Here is a 17,519-nt window from a genome sequence, read left to right on the forward strand (position 1 = left end):
TCAAATACCCCCACAAAAAGCTCTTGCGAGTTTTTACATTCCTGGTTGACTTCTAATCTCTTCCTCCCGATTAACCTAATGCCCTCTGCTGCCCTTCATACTCTGACCTGCTCCTGACTGTGGCAGTTATATGCGATTTACACTTGATGCTTTGCCCAAATTCTTTCCTCATGGTCAATAGGTCCACCCAGAATGAGTAGGGCTCTTGTGCTGAAACATGCCTTTAAATGAGGGTCACTGCCTGTCTTTTGACCTATTCTCTGGCCTAGAATGCTATCTCACAACAGCTAGGGCAGCTTTCACATCCCTATGGTTGCCCTTACTTGGGTTTAAGATACCAGTCACAGATCTGATCTCTTCCCTTTCATATTTTGGGTGCTGCTAGCTGGGGGAGTCTTTACTCAGACGTCATTCATATTACACAATGCCAAGTGTTATGTGACTCTACTGTCTGGTTAGTTCAACAGGGTTTCTTACAGCAGTACAATCTCAAAAGCATTCAACGAATGCTTGATTCAGGATCCTGCTGTCAATCTGATTGGTCAGTTTATGCAAAGTTGGACCTCCCTTTATCACAGCAACTAACACTTTTTGTATATTATGTCTCAACGCAGAGACTATTCAGGGGTTTGTAGACCACTCCTATTAGTGATTTCTTTCCCTTTCCTCACCTTTATTCGAAGTGATGCTACATCCTGACCTTCTGGCCAAGGTCATCTCTAACTACTGCATAACGTCATCCTTTACTGCCCCTCCACCTTGACCTAGCTTCCTGTTCCTCTTCAAAATTCAGGACCAAGTCCTTGTCATACTACAGCCACAATGGCTGTCGGAGCATATTTAATTACTTCAGGTAATGCTCTCACTTTGCTCTCCTTGGTCATGAATGCTGCACACATGTTTCAGCCTTGCCTGTGTTGGTGCTTTCCAATCACTTTGCACCCTCCCAGTTGGGAATGCCACCCTCCCTGTGAGGTTTCAAGGAGAAGTGAAGATAAATGAGAGCACCTCCGCGTGGGAACACTCAGCCCCACAATGACAGCGGTGTCATAGAATATTCCTGTGTTGTCTGCAGCAGCAGCTTACAGGCTTACATTTACTGGGCAAATGGAGGGGGAGGGCTGAGTGGATGAAAAAATGTTGAGACACAGACAAAGACACACACGTGAGACAATGGAAAGATTTGTTGCTTCCATATTTACTGGATTCATAACTGTGATTAGCCAGAACATTGCAATTGAAAAGTTTTGCACAATTCAAAACAGGCATGATTAACATCAGAAACCCTTTCACAATCACTTGACCCTAAGAGACCAGGATAATGCTACGGTCAGCAAAGGAACATTCACACATGAGTCAGATGACCTTACAGTCATATGTGCTGTAACCTTAAAAGGCTACATAATTGTGTAGCCTTTATGGTACAAGATCAGGACAATGTGGCTTAAAAGAAGACACTGAGGGATTATGGACATAGCAGGCACAAACTGAAGCTACCCCTTTTACTGACATGCCAGTGGACAGCATTGGGAAATCATTGGTTAACAACATGGTCATGTTTACTGTGGGGCCGTGGCCAAACAGTGACTGGTGGTTTCTGTCACTCCTGTGTTCGGAGACAAGCTGGTGCCACATCTAAACCTTCCGTTGCAGAACATGTGGGGATGCGAGTGATGGATCAAGGTCCATCCATCGTAAATGCCCTACAGGTTCTGGGTCACTGGCAATAACAAAACTTGGAAAAATGCTCATTATGTTTAAGGACCAAATACCCCATGGATAAAACAGACCAACAAATGACAATAAAGGTCAGAAGGCAGGCACACAGCCCAGTGCACAGGCACCAAGATCCCACAGAGGGTCAAGTAACTGAGAGACAGTTCGTTACAAACAATTATCAAAAATGACTGTTAAATAAAGTGCCAAAGAAAAAAATTACAAAATGAAAATTGAAAATGATATAACTGAGCCATGTAATGCAGAATGTAGGCAATACTTAGATCAAAATCATAATGCCCTTTAAAAACCCACTTTAATGTTGCATTTTCAAGTACAAGTATATGGCAAAATTGAAGTAATCACAATACGTTTTTATTTCATAAACATTTGCTCCAATGTTTGGCCAAAGGTTTACACGTTTTTTTTCTTTTTTGGTTCCTACTATTCCCTGCTTCACCTGCCCGGCTGCCTGAAGGGCAGGATTACCTCCAGCTGTCCAAGAATCCACTCCGACACCAGTTCATAGCATTCGGCTTCGCTTGTGACTGGGTGACTCGGTGATGATGTCGCTGCACTGAGCTGGAGCCCGCTTCCTGGAGCTGTCCAGATGGTGAGCCATCTCTTCGGCTATAAAGCTATTTAAGTCCACGTCCTGCAGGCTGCCACGCCTACGCACTGAGGCGGAGTTACTGCTGCCGTGTGTCGGAGACCCGGGTGTTCCTGAGCGCACACTGACGTTCGCCATGGCACCACTGAGGCCTGGGGGGGGGGCGGGGGGGGGGGGAGAAAAAACAGGGACAGCAAGTCAGGAGTGATCTTTGGAAATCTCAGCTCGACTCTCTCCCTGAGAATAGGACAGAGCTCTCTAACACAACAGCACTATGGATCAGTCAACCCCAAAGAAACGTGTGGGAGAATGGAGTGAGCCAAATACATAATCCCCGAAGTGAGGGGGGGGCAGAGAGTTAAAGTTTAAAAATACAACCACTTTGTGGTTTATAACCAGGATCAGTGTAGAAAGTGAGGAGAATCCTTCACCTGTCAAAGCAAGTCAAATCAACACAATGTTACTTCTATAACTGTTCAATACTGAGAGATCCGTTACAGAGGACTCTAAAACCAGACAGACAGGTTTCAGTGCAGCATTACCAATGAGGGGAAGCTATAGTTATCACAGACTGAGATACTAGCACTGTTTCCTAGCAGCAAAGATGGAAGGTGACAATTAACTGAGTTAAGAAATTAAGAAATGGACAATGAGGCAGGATTTTGGTTGGGGAACAGGGCGACTGAGAGGATGTGAATTACAGAATTTGTCACAGATAGAAAGGGGAAGCACGGTGACTCAGTGGTTAGCACTGCTGCCTCACAGTGCCAGGGACCTGGGTTCAATTCCAACCTTGGACGACTGTCTGTGTGGAGTTTGCTCATTCTCCCAGTGTCTGTGTGGGTTTCCTCCGGGTGCTCCGGTTTCCTCCCACAGTCCAAAGGTATGCAGGTTAGGTGAATTGACCGTGGGAAATTGCCCATAGCGCTCAGGGATGTGTGGGTTACGTGCATTAGTCAGGGGAAATAACAGGGTAAAGAAATAGGGGACTGGATTTGGGTGGGTTACTCTTCAGAGGGTCGGTGTGGACTTGCTGGGCCAAATGGCCTGTTTCTACACTGCAGGGAATCTATGATAATGCAGTTAAAGCAAAGTTCATTGCAGTTTTATAAGGGATAATGAATAAATATTTGAAATGGGGGGAGATGCAGGACTGTGGACAGAGAAGGAGCTGCAGGATTACATTGGGAGTATTTTAGACAATAGGTCTTTTGCACTGTACCTCTTGTTCACCATCATCAAGTTATAAAACATAATGGAAACTTGTAAATACTGGTCTGGGGTGGGCTGCAAGGATTGATAGGATCCTAGCTCGGCCTCCCCTCCAGTCACTCACGGAGGGGGGTGGCATTGCTCCTCAGGGATGAGTAGGGATTCCTCATTGCCCTTTCAGCTGCTCATGGTGGTCACTAAAGCCTGAGGGAAATGAGCAATAGGAAAGAAATACTGGCCCTACAATGATGGCCACACCCAGAATATGATTGAAGGAAAAGCCTGGGCCCCATCACTGCCTGAGACAGGAGACTTGGGAGTCCCACTCCACCAAACCCAACCCATGCAGAAAATAATCACCATCATCTCCATCTCCTGCCAGATGCCATCCTTTAGATGCTCCCTCACAAGCATTAGGAAGGACTAAAGTATAACCGTTTCATTCTGAATGATTTTGTGGAAGGGAAGAAAGTCAATAAGATTTAAAAGCAGATAGTGATGTGGGTCAATACTGCAATGAAATGGCTGTCGGTATTATCACACATGCAGGCTGATGGTGGCCATTTCAGCTCAGAACAATTAATTTAAGAAGTAGCTCGTGTTGGTTTAGGGAAGGGAGGTCACAGAAGATTTCTTTAAATTTGTCTCTGATCTGATCCTGATTAACCAATTCACAATGTAGAATCTGATGGATAGTTGGATTATGTGTGCGCGGGCGTGTCGGGTGGACAGGGTGGAAATAGACAATAAGGTGGAGCTCAGAACACTGGGAGCTGTTCAGAAATGTTAAGTGACTTTTTAAAGAGGCCAAAGACAAGGAGAGTGTTACTACCAAGCAATGACAGAATATTGAACAGTTAGGAACAAAACAGGAGAGGGGAAGGTAAAGGGGAGTGTGTGCACAGCAGTAATGCACAGGAGGCCACAGTTCAGGGTGGAGAAATACAGCAAGGCTTTACGAGGATCAAATGAGCCTGAAGGGACAGGAGGAGAAACAATATCACGCTGTGCAATCCCAGTTTATAACCTCACTTTTCAAAATCCACCTGGGGATGAGCAGACATCAGTCAGGAAGCAATCAGAATAATCTCTCAGTTACCATGCACAGCAATGGCATCAGTAAATGCCTGCAGGTCACCCTCAGCAGTCCTGTTTGAATCTTCCTGTGCCAACACAGAGGAGGGAATGTTTAGCCGAGGTGCCAGTCTGCTGTTCCTGGACGGGGGTGACTTCCTGCACAAGAAGCTGAGCAGGTCCTCGCGGTGGATGATGTGCCTCCTCTTCTTCACCCAAGCCAGCATTTCCTTGTTTCTTCTCTGATAACCTGCCTGCACGCCCAGATCCAAGCTCGCTCGATAGGCTTCAAGCCCATCTAGGGATGGAAAGGTGAAACGTTAGGCCAAGAATGAGTGCCACAGGCTGCAGTCCACCCAGACAATTTATGCCCCAAAAGGACCACAGCCAAAAGAAAATAACCGAGTATTGTACACACATACTCATTCCTGCAACAGAACACAGCAAACTGGCCGAACCGAATGATTCAAGAACAACGTTATAACGGAGATGAAAACTATCCCTCAGACAATTCAATCTCATTCCTAGCACTAGCCAATTATTCAAAACTGGTGATTAGCCAGAGATCTTAGAGTTTAATTGTTCACTATACAGCAGCACAGACAAGATATGACAGGATAACGGATCGCAAGAGAACATAAATTCCAACGTTAGAGCAGAAGATAGGGCTGCTAATGGTGCATGGATTCAGAGAAGGGATACACAAGTCAGAATCAGAGATATCTCAGAAGGTCATAGATCTAGAGGACATGAAGGAATGAAAGGAAAGGTCCAAGGAGTGATTTGAAAACATAACTGAGGATTATGACATTTTGCTGGACCAGTGTGGGTTAGCAACAGCAAGGTTGATGCAAGGACACGACTAACAGAACTTTGATTATTTCACATTTTCATAACACAGGGAAGATAGGACACTGGCTGAGACAGCATTGAACAGTCAAGTCTAAAGCTAAAAGACAGATGAGCGTTTCAGCAACTAAGGCAGAGACAAAGTCAGCTGATGGGAGAGATCGAGACAAGTTGTCCTTGCCAAAGGAGTGGATATGGAACGGAAGAATAGAGGAAGTCTTAAAGAGCATGGGGGGACGGGGGATGGGGGGGGACTATAGGCAATAACAGCTAGGGGGTTGGGAGATGGCAGGTTGATCAGAATAGGATTGAGGGAGCAAGGGCTGGGTCTCATGGACGAGAGGTCAGGGCACGTGGGGATATACAAAAGAAATTACAGTAGTTAGCCTCGGCCAGGCACAGCTATAACATTTGAGAAATGAGGTACAGTGGGCTAGCAGAAGGAAGGGGGAGAGAGAGGGAGAGAGAGAGGGAGAGAGGGAGAGAGAGAAAAAAGAGGATTTCAAACTCCTCACTTTCAATGGATGCAAGGTTTCAAGACAACACAAATGTATGGCAGGGCTCATTGTTATGAGAACGGAAGAGTGAGCAGTTACAGCAGAGAAAAGCACAACTTTGTAATCCTGCGAGATCCAGTGGAAGATGACGACAAGACTCCCTGAAATTGCTCTACTATTCTTGACCAATCTTCTGAATGTCTCCCTAGTTTGCTGTGCCAAATATCCCAGGTGATCTATCCCACAGCCTGGCTGAGGTTTAACACTTTCCTGCTCATTGCCCTTCCTCATTTCTCTCCTAGATATCCCCAATCGGAGATAGGGGGACAGTGTCTCAATGACCACTCTGTCAAGCCTCTTAAGAATCTTAGTACATTTCAATGAGATCACACCTCTCAGTCTCTGAAACGCTCCATAGCATCGCTTCAACTTACACAGCTGCACATCACAAGGTAACCTTCTCAACCCAGGAACAAACTCAGTGATCCTTTGCTACTTGCCCAATGGTGGGAATTTCCAAAACTCGCTCAATTTTTAAAGATGACACCTGGAGGTGAGAAAAACAGTCTCTCAACTCCCAGAAAAGATATCAGGCAGGATCCGTGAATGGTTTTAAAACACATTCTTGATGAAATTTTCCTCAGATTTAGGAATTAACCCCACCCATTTCACAATCCCAAATAACTATTCCTAGCTGGCCCTAGAACATACTGTTCTGGGAAGCTCTTGTGAATGCATTCTACAAATTCACCATTAAATTGTCCAGTATATTTAAATCCCCCCATGACAATTGCATTGCTTTTATTAGAAACTCCAGATACTTCACATTCATTCAATAGTTTCGCTCCTGTCACCAGGCTGACAAACCAATTCCAGACAGTGACGATTCTTGTATTCCTAACCCCAACCCAAAGGGATTATTCTTCAGAGTCGTCTGACTGCAGATCTCTTGTTACAAAGTGGTATCTCACCCTATTATCATGATTCATTCCCCTCTTCCGTTCAGGCTGAATTTTAACAATGGTGTGGAGCCTGGAATATTTACTTCCCAACCATGGCCCCTTGCAACTATGTCTCTGTCTTGGCAAACATGAACGAACCCAGTGATCTCTCGCTCTGCTGTTAGTTTTTTCCTTACTATGAATGCTCTGTAGACTCAGATGAAGAGCCTCGAGTCTTATTTTAACCACTCAAATGTAGATCTAACCTGCTGATAAATGATTGATGTTACACTGTCACTTCCTGGCCCACTTCCCTGGATCGCTACACAGCTCTCCAAAACTTCTGGTTTTCCTTTAGATTGTAAATATCCTTTTACCTGACTCCTCCCACTGCTCTTAGCTTCAAGCTTGGTGCCCAAGTTGACAGCGCAGATGCTAGCCTGGGAATATATGGAGTCCACACTATGATCTTTGTCCCTTAATGGGCACAGGGAGCCCTCCCCATCTTTTCACACCACTGAGCCTCATATTCAGATCTCTTATCTGTTTAAATCTCCAGCCATTTGCCTGCAGTTTAAGATGTAACCCAGACATTATTACACAAGGCTTCATAATATGCTTATTAACTTCAAAACCAACTTCCTCAAGCTTGCTTAGCAGAACATCATTGCTGGTTTGACCAATGTCACTGGCTCACAAATGGACAATGACAAACGGATCCTGCCCTTTTCAAGCTCTTCTCCAACCAGGACAAGTTCTTTACCCCAGTGGCGTACAGGCAATAACAACCCTCAGAACAGCAGAGAACATTAAGTACTGCCCTGGACGACAGTGTTACACGTCACCAGCACCAACACACCCCTCCCTGCACTGGAATAGCTCTCTGCACCACACTGCACTGATCAGATGCTTGCAATCCTGCTGGTCAAAAGCAACACTAGAGTTCATCACAAACAGACAACTTTCAAGTTTACTCCTCTTGGATTCAAGGGATTGGGAACAAAGGTCATTTTCACACTCAAATCAAAAAAAGTCACTAGCAGTGGAGCAATTCAAAAACATCAGTAAAACCATGCACATGCAGCCCTGCAATGTGACTATGAGGATCACAATGCTTGGTAGAAGGGAAGGCATTCGGCCCATTGTGCTTTCATCAGGCAAATATTTCACTCAAAAACCTGTCACCCATCACACGGTTTCTTTTTAAGTTCTAATCCAACTATCTTCTTGAGCGCTTCAATTGAACCTGCCCTTACCACAGACAGCCAGCATGTTTCAAATCCTAACCACTCACCGCATGAAAAGCTCTTTCTTACATCACCTTTGCTGTTTCTGCAGCCTTGCCCAATTTTGTTCCTAATGTGAAAGGCTAACAGTGTGAAGTTATTCCCCCTTACCCAGCTGCCTTGGTAAAAGGTGAAGCACCAGGCAATGAGCTGGCAGTGGTCATTAGATCATTCGTAGCTTTGTTGGTGGGTGGCAGGAATCCTTCAAATACAATGCTTGTATTTGTTGGTTCAATGTCTTAAACAATTGCAGCAAAAAAAGTCCTCATTTCTTGTGGCCTGAACTCTGCTTTTGGCAACATTCATTGGCCATGAAGCACTGGGTGACCTCCTGAAAATGAGAGATGTTTTATCAATGGAAATTCTTGGGCCGTTCTAGTTAAAGTTTGATTGTCTGATAAAAGGACTAAAAAAAAGAAATTGCCTTTCAAAATGTGCGGACCTTGGATATTCAAGCAGAACGTGCCACTTAACCCAAGCATAAACATTCCATTCAGCTCTGAAGGAACCAGCAGTCGTATGGATCCATGCAACACTGTTTGGTCAATCGCACTAACAATTACAGGGAGTCATCAGTGACGTACCTTTATATAGACAAGTCACAGAAGTGGCTGCTGCCTGGAATGGCTTCCACAGGCTCTGAATACCCAGCTGCTGTTCATATACACGATCTGAAAGAGGCAACATAATTCCTTAAATTGGAACTCTCAACCACAGTGCAGTCCTGCCCCGAATGCTGATTAAAAACTGTTACACTCAACCTCATTCAAACCACCAGTACCAAGCAGCCCAAGTGCCGTGATAAAAACTTATCAGAAAACAAACAACTGGAATGAAATAAAATAACTACTAATAGCCAGATTCAATCAAATTCGTTATTCACAAATTCTCTCATGGAATCATGTTAGATACTTAAGAAAAATATGATAATAGACATAAGAAATTATTATTTTTAATGGTTGCTCCTAAGCAGTGTATCCCAGTGTTATAGGGACAGATCTGTATCCATCAGTAAGGTGAGATAGCAGCCGACTCACCAGTATTGTATGACCATACCTTGATCTCACATCGTGCCAAGTAGAAAACACGCCCGATGTAGGTTTGCTCGCTGAGCTGGAAGGCTTGTTTTCATCACCATACGAGGTGACATCATCAGTGAGCCTCCAGTGAAGCTGTATCTATCTAGATACATCTTAAATGACACTATCATACCGCTGACAATGTGTTCCAGGGACCCACCATCCTGTGCAGTTGAAGTAGAATTCTCAAATATTTTGAAGGCAGAGGGGTAGGTTTTGACAACTATACAGGTAAAAGGTTAGTGGGGGTAGACAGTGCAGCAGGTTGACAGACTTAGTCTAACCTTCTAAACCATATGCTTATATACACATATGAAAGTGGTGCATATTGAGGATGACGACAAATACCTGCCTGTAGATCCAGTGGATAACACAAACCATGATAAACATGCAAATTAGAAATGGGTATTGGAGACCGCGGCCAACAGAACTGCGTGTACAACATTGGGCATCAAGGACTTTGGCAGCATGGTGACATACTGGTTAGCACTGCTGCCTCATAACACCAGGGACCCCGATTGAAATCCATCCTCAGGCAACTCTCTATATGGAGACTGCACATTCTCCCAGTGCTTGAGTGAATTTCCTCCACGTGCTCCGGTTTCCTCCCACAGTCCAAAAATGTGCAGCTGAATTGCCCCGTAGTTTCTGAGGATGTGCAGCATGGGAATGAGAAATGCAGAGTTACAGGGATAAGGGGGTGGATCTGGGCGAGATTCAGAGGATTGGTGTATGAGGCTGAATGGCCTACTTCCACACTGGAGGATTCTATGGAGAAAGTGAGGACAGTAGATGCTTGAGATTAGAGTTGGAGAGAGTGGTGCTGAAAAAGCAAAGCCAGTCAGGTAACATCTGAGGAGCAGGAGAATGGACATTTTGGGCTTATGCCAAACTCTTTGACTCTGTAGGGATTCTATAATTGTTCCTGATATTATGTGCATCAGAAACAGTGCTTGACAATTTGGTCTCTATCTACACAGTGAGAGTGTGCTGTGAGCCGAGCCAAGCCAAAATGAGAGATGCCTTATCAAATGAAAATTCTTGGACCACTATTTAAAGTTTGATCCACTGACAGACTGGCCCAAGAATTCTCATTGCTAAGGCATCTCTCACCTTGGCTTGGCTCGGCTCACAGCACACTCACATTGCAGTTACAGAACAAATTGTCAAGCGCAGTTTCAGCTCCTGAATATAAAGCCCAGGATTTACTGAGGAAAGTGTCAAGTGCTGGTGTTAACAGACATCTCCCAGCCCAAACGATTTGTCAATATTTCACCTGCACATCATGCAAAACTAAACAAACCATTTAGGCATTAAAATTACAAAAATACATTGTTGATAGATGAAGTCATTAGACAAAACTGTGATACTTGCTAACAAAGGAGAAAGCGAGGACTGCAGATGCTGGAGATCAGTCGAGAGTTGGTGCTGGAAAAGCACAGGTCAGGCAGCATCTGAGGAGCAGAAGAATTGGCATTTCAGACATAAGTCCTTCATCATTGATTCCTGATGAATGGATTACGCCCGAAACATCGATTCTCCTGCTCCTCAGATGCTGCCTGACTGGCTGGGCTTTTCTAGCACCTCACTCGCGATACTTACTAACATGTTTCAGAATGTAGGGCAAAGATGATCATTTGAAGATTGGTCATAGATCAGCCACAACCTTGACTGTGGAAAGTGAACTTGGGGTGCAATGGGCTGAAGTAGCAGGTATTCCTCTCCTAACCCACCTTATCCACATCGAGTCATAGAGATGTACAGTATGGAAACAGACCCTTCGGTCAAACCCGTCCATGTTGACCAGATATCCCAACCCAATCTAGTCCCACCTGCCAGCACCCGGCCCATATCCCTCCAAACCCTTCCTATTCATATACCCATCCAAATGCGTCTTAAATGTTGCAATTGTACCAGCCTCCACCACATCCTCTGGCAGCTAATTCCATACACACACCACCCTCTGGGTGAAAAAGTTGCCCCTTAGGTCCCTTTTATATCTTTCCCCTCTCACCCTAAACCTATGCCCTCTAGTTCTAGACTCCCCCACCATAATCCACTCTCTGCCCACCTCTGCCTCTCAGTTGGTCACGTCTCTGGCCTAACTCAGATCTTCCATCTTTTATATCCCCAACTCCCCTCCTTACCCACTCTCCCACACAACTTACATCACCCTGAGTCTTTCTCCACCCCCCCCCCCATCTCTTCCTTCATCCAGGTTTCTCTACCCTAGACCCCATTCCTCTTTCTGCCAAACCAACCCCTCCCCATTTCCATCTCCTGCAGACCACAGACCTCTTCCCCTCCCCACACCCCCCGGGTCTCTCTCCCCTGCCTTCCCCCCCCCCCCCAGGGTCTCTCTCTTCCCCTCCCCCTCCCCCCCCCCCGGGGTCTCTCCCCCTCCCCCCCCCCCCGGGGGTCTCTCTCTCCCCCCCCCCCAGGGTCTCTCTCTTCCCCTCCCCCCCCCCGGGGTCTCTCCCCCCCCCCCCCCCCCCCGGGGTCTCTCCCCCCCCCCGGGGTCGGTCTCTCCCCCCCCCCCGGGGTCTCTCTCCCCCCCCCGCCCCGGGGTCTCTCCCTCTCCCCCCCCCGACCCTCATACCTTTGTAGAGCTGGGCGATGGCGGTGGCCGAGTTCTGGAAGCACAGCCAAAGCCGCTGTCTCTGGGCCTCGGCCTCGCTGCCCCCGGGGCCGCTCTCAGGCCCGGCCTCCTGCCTCTCGTCCTCCTCCAGACACTGCCGCTCCCAGCCGGACAGCCAGCTTTCGGGTCCGTGCCCCACCATACCGGAGTCACTAGGAGCCTTGGCCTCCTCCATGGGCGGCCCTGCACCGCCCGGCTCCTGCTCCTCCTCCCCCTCCTCCTCTTCCTCTGCCTCCCTCCGCCGCCGCAGACCAGCCGCCACACTGCGCCTGCGCCGAGACCCCGGGGACCTCCTCCAGCCGGTGGCCAGGCCATTGCGCCTGCGTCCTTCGCGCCCACTGGAACTCGGGTTCACTTCCGGCGGCACTGCGCAAGCGTTATATCCCCGCAGTGTCGTTGGCGCCGCGGCTTCCTCCGAGTGCGCAGGCGCCATCTCCGCGTTGGGCTCTGGGAATTATAGTTATTCGGCTGCGCGACGTCGGGGCGTCCGCTATGGCCACGTGACCCAGTCTGGCCCAATCAGGATGGGGCGATTGTGCTGTCAGTTGACATGCTGTGCCCGACAGTCACCCGGATGTTGGGCCTGTTGGTTCTGGTGAGGGATGATTGTGCGTCTGTCTCTTGAGGCCGGAGTCCCGAGCACCTCTAACCCCACTGTGGCGAGTTTGTTCACCCTGTAAGCTCCCCTCCGAACTTGGGGGAAAAAAATACCTCTATCCCTTCAATCTCATTGGGTGGAAATCCCGGAACTCCCTCCCCTTCCGGTATGACATCACCTAGGGTGCTGCCACAATGGGCTGAATGGCCTCCTTCTCCACTGGTTCAGGGAAGCACCTCACCAACACCTTCTCAAAGGGGGTGGGGGACAACTGGAGATGGGTAATAAATGCTGGCCCAACCAGCATCTTATTTGTGAAGGTTTTAAACCCTCATAGAGACCTCCAAGGGAACCTCACACCCAATGAGATACATTCAATTGCCCCATACTTTACTGCGTAAGTTTCAAAACCATCTCATCCTCTTCCTCTCTTCCACCTGACACACACAAAAAAACAAAAGGTGCTGGAGAAGCTCCGAGGGTCTGCCGGAAGTGTGGAGAGAAAATCAGAATTGGTATTTTTGAGTCTAATGACCCTTCATCCAAAAACTGGAACCCGTGTCATCCTGTGGCATTTATTTACCCGGGATTATTGAGATCAGAGGGGAGAGTGTGGCGCTGGAAAAGCACAGCGGGTCAGGCAGCATCCGAGGAGCAGGAGAATCGATGTTTCGGGCATAAGCCCTCACAAACCGTGCAAGCTAACCAGTCCATGGTGGTATTTATGAGCTGTCACTAAGTTGCCATCTTTTCTAAATGTGCTGTTGTAATCAATTATGGGAAAGTGAATACTGCAGATGCTGGAAATCAAAGTCAAGTATATGGTGCTGGAGAGGAGCAGCAGTTCAGGCAGCATCTGTGGAGCAGGAGAATCAATGTTTCGGGCATAAGCCCTGATGAAGCAGCAGCAGATACTGTCCCGATCCATCCCACTTTTGTTCACAGTGAAGAAGGCATTTGGTATGCTTTCCTTTATTGGTCAGCATTGAGTTTAGAAGTTGGCAGGTCATGTTGCGGCTGTGCAGGACATCGATTCGGCCACTTTCGGGATATTGTGTGAAATTCTGGACTCCCACCTGTAGGAAGGATGTGAAATTTGAAAGAGTTCAGAAAAGATTTTCAAGGATGTAAAGCTGGGGCTATTTTCCCTGGAGCATTGGAGACGGAGGGGTAATCTTATAGAGGTTTACAAAATCATGAGGGGCATGGATAGGGTAAATAGACAAGGTCTTTTCCTTTGATTGGGAGAGACCAGAATGAGAGACCGTAGGTTTAGGGTGAGAGGGGAAAGATTTAAAAAGGACCTACGGGCAACTTTTTCACACAAAGGGTGGTGCATGTATGGAATGAACTGCCAAAGAAAGTGGTGGAGGCTGGTACAATTACAACATTTAAAAGACATTTGGATGGATACGTGAATAGGAAGGGTTTAGAGGGATATGGGCCAAGTGCTGGCAAATGGGACCAGATTAATTTAGGATATCTGGTCAGCATGGATGAGTTGGACTGAAGGATCTGTTTCCGTGCTGTACATCTCTATGACTCTGTAACCCTCCTAAAATATGGCAAGCAGAAATGTTCCAAGTACGCTATGTGTAGTCTAACCAAGATTTGATACATGTTTAGCTTAACTCCTTTACTTTTCCATTTTAACCCTTTAGAAATAAAGACTAGTAGGTGGCTTGCTACTGGTCTTCTACTCATTTAGTGACAACCCTATTCTTCTGACTAAAATGTAATACCTCAAATTATGTGTAAAGACCCAGAAATCTGAAAAGAAAGGAATGCCAAACCTGATCCTGAACTTAAACAAGATGAAATGAATTCAATTTTGATGAAGAACGACTGAAAGTCAGTCAAAACTTGACTCGAAGACTTTAATTGGACATGAAAACATTTACAGATGGGGTTGTTAATGGGAGCTCTGAGCCTGGACTGAATGGTTTATGGTCCATTTGTAAAGGTGGAAGCCCTGGTGACTCTCTTCATAGAGAAAGGGAAATTTGCTGAATCTAGAATAAGCAGTATGACAGGATATTTATTCTGGTGTTCCAGTTTATAATAGCTAGTGCCTAGAAGCCAGATGGATCGTCAGTAACCAGAATTAAGGTCCCAACACAGTCTTCAAATCAAATTGTCGAACCTTTTGGATTACTGCAGAAGGCTATTACTGTAGACTATTCAACACAGACCTTAAGAAGCCACACATGGAATGTAATGTACAGCAACTTCGAAAAGCACATGGAAAGACTGTGAAGACTTGGTAAAAGATCTTTTGAAAAGATTAAAAGGAAGCAAATCAATCAGTGGTAAAATAAATGCTTGTTTATAGAGAGGCTGTCAGTAAGAATTCTGCAAGTGGAACTTTAAATTTTAACTATTACCGTCATTTTATTAGTTCTGAAGAAGTCACATTGGACTCAAAATGTTTCTCTCTCCACAGCTACTGTAAGAACTTCAGAGTTTCTCCAATATTTCTGTTTTAATTTAAGATTTACAGCATCTGCCCAGCATTGTGCTTTGGTCAGCCGTGATGTGGAGGTGCCGGTGTTGGACTGGGATGGACAAAGTTAAAAATCACACAACACATAGTCCAACAGGTTAATTTGAAAGGACAAGCTTCCGGACCGCTGCTCCTTTGTCAGGTAGCTACTGAAAACTAGTGCTTCCAAAGAAACCTGTTGGATGATAATCTGGTGTTGTGTGATTTTTAACCTTTTAGTGGTTAAGCTTTGTGACATGTTTATATGTTTGTTTGTAACTTATTGGTTAAAAGTGTTCATAGTTTTTGTGGTATTTTGATAACCATGAGAAGAATCTCTGAAATTATTGCTAAAATAGACACTAATTCAAAGCTTTTCAACTTGCACTCATCAAGGCGAGGACACAAGAAACAATCTGAGAAAAGGGACACCAATTTGGACAGTTCTCATCCTGTTGTTAATATCTTTACATTGGTCTTTAGTGTCCTTTTGTCTCAGGTATACAAATAATTACTTGGTAAATAAGTTCCTGCATTTCAGGGTTGGTATGGGCAGCGAGTACATAGCTTCAGCTGAGTCTAATTCTGCTTTAAAAGAATTTTCATCCACATAATGATGTTTTAATTTATGTACAACTGTGTATTCTTTCTTGCAGTTCTGTAACATTAACACTGCATTTAGTCTTTCCACTTTCCTTTAAAACATGCCTTTTCCCTTTTTTAAAATTAGCTTTCCTACTGGTGCAATGGACTTGGCCACATCTTGCTCTTGGCGAAAGTGAGGACTGCAGATAGAGTCATAGAGGTGTACAGCATGGAAACAGACCCTTCGGTCCAACCCGTCCATGCCGACCAGATATCCCAACCCAATCTAGTCCCACCTGCCAGCACCTGGCCCATATCCCTCCAAACCCTTCCTATTCATATACCCATCCAAATGCCTTTTAAATGTTGCAATTGTACCAGCCTCCACCACATCCTCTGGCAGCTCATTCCATACACGCACCACCCTCTGCGTGAAAGAGTTGCCCCTTAGGTCTCTTTTATATCTTTCCCCTCTCACCCTAAACCTATGCCCTCTAGTTCTGGACTCCCCAACCCCAGGGAAAAGACTTTGTCTATTTATCCTATCCATGCCCCTCATAATTTTGTAAACCTCTATAAGGCCACCCCTCAACCTCTGATGCCCCAGCCTGTTCAGCCTCTCCCTATAGGTCAAATCCTCCAACCCTGGCAACATCCTTGTAAATCTTTTCTGAACCCTTTCAAGTTTCACAACATCTTTCCGATAGGAAGAAGACCAGAATTGCATGCAATATTCCAACAGTGGTCTAACCAATGTCCTGTACAGCCGCAACATGACCTCCCAACTCCTGTACTCAATACTCTGACCAATAAAGGAAAGCATACCAAACTCCTTCTTCACTATCCTATCTACCTGCGACTCCACTTTCAAGGAGCTATGAACCTGCACTCCGAGGTCTCTTTGTTCAGCAACACTCCCTGCTGGAGTTTAGAGTCAAGATTAGAGCGGTCAGGCAGCATCAGAGGAGCAGGAAAATCGATGTTTCGGGCAAAAGTCCGAATCCTGAATCAGGAATCCTGCTTGACTGACTGTGTTTTTCCAGCACCACACTCTTGACTCTAATCTCCAGCATCTGCAGTCCTCACTTTTGCCTGGAAGCAGGATCCAGTCACCTCTGACAACTCAAGAGAGCTAATGTGTTCAACGAAACAACAAGTGATTGTATGTAATATTTGTAACATGCCATATTGCATGTAAGAAAAAGCAGACTGAATGGAGCTGAAAATGAATGCACAGTCCTGTTGTTGTGATCATCATTTAATTACCAATACACACTAATTTGCTACACTTCACCATTTTCTTGTCATGCAGTCAACAGCAAGTGAGAGGTTTGAGGGGGAGCAGCAGTGTGATTGCAGGGGAAATGCTGTCAGCTGATGGAGTCTTCTTTGGACGACCCTCCACCCTCGGATCTACCGACCGTCGTCATCGATGAATGTCAGTCTCCAAGGTCACCGTTTACACCCGATCACGTGGGTTCTCTGCACTCAGGAAGTTAAAAATCCTCATCTGTCCGCTGCACAAGTATATTCAGATCCTCAGGGAGGGATTCTATCCTCACTGGAAAAAGCTGCAGGTTGTAAAAAAACAAAAGTGCCTCTAAGCTGCTATGTTTGATTTGTAAAGATTTGTGTGAAGTTACTGCCCCCACCACTTAGAAGCTGTTCATGCCAATCCCATGTTCATGCCACATGCCAGTTAGGTGAGAAGGTGTCCAACAGGAGTGGCCTTGGTACCAGGACCCAGAGGTGATATCAGGCGGTCAGAAACTCAATGTCTGACTTATAATAGAGATTTGTAGCCACTCAACGTTTGGTGATAATTCTGAAATGTATTACTTCCTGGGAGAAAGAATTCTGACCTTCAAAAATGTTAAGTTTCAATCAGATTTAAGGTGAGTGGGGGTGTTAGGTTTCTAACTTGGCCAGGCATCTCAGACATATAGCAACTG

General features: G+C 45.9%; 2 protein-coding genes across 3 annotated transcripts in view; both read right to left on the minus strand.

The window, feature by feature from the left end:
- Positions 1-1,178: 1,178 nt before the first annotated feature.
- Positions 1,179-12,155, minus strand: LOC140463817 (HUWE1-associated protein modifying stress responses 1-like). Its single transcript, XM_072558169.1, has 4 exons — positions 11,864-12,155; positions 8,770-8,856; positions 4,638-4,910; positions 1,179-2,478 (listed from the first exon to the last, which is right to left on the minus strand). The coding sequence occupies exons 1-4, from the start codon at positions 12,075-12,077 to the stop codon at positions 2,240-2,242; spliced, it is 813 nt and encodes a 270-aa protein (XP_072414270.1). The 5' UTR covers positions 12,078-12,155; the 3' UTR covers positions 1,179-2,239.
- Positions 12,156-17,026: 4,871 nt separating this feature from the next.
- The window catches only part of LOC140463816 (baculoviral IAP repeat-containing protein 7-like), a 43,130-nt gene continuing 42,637 nt past the window's right edge, over positions 17,027-17,519 (minus strand). For both annotated transcript variants that reach the window (XM_072558168.1, XM_072558167.1), the window contains exon 8: positions 17,027-17,138. The gene's annotated coding sequence lies outside the window, so the exon portion shown is untranslated. The remainder of the gene's footprint in view (positions 17,139-17,519) is intronic.

Source organism: Chiloscyllium punctatum, chromosome 39 (genome assembly GCF_047496795.1).
Source record: "Chiloscyllium punctatum isolate Juve2018m chromosome 39, sChiPun1.3, whole genome shotgun sequence".
Lineage (NCBI taxonomy): Eukaryota > Metazoa > Chordata > Chondrichthyes > Orectolobiformes > Hemiscylliidae > Chiloscyllium > Chiloscyllium punctatum.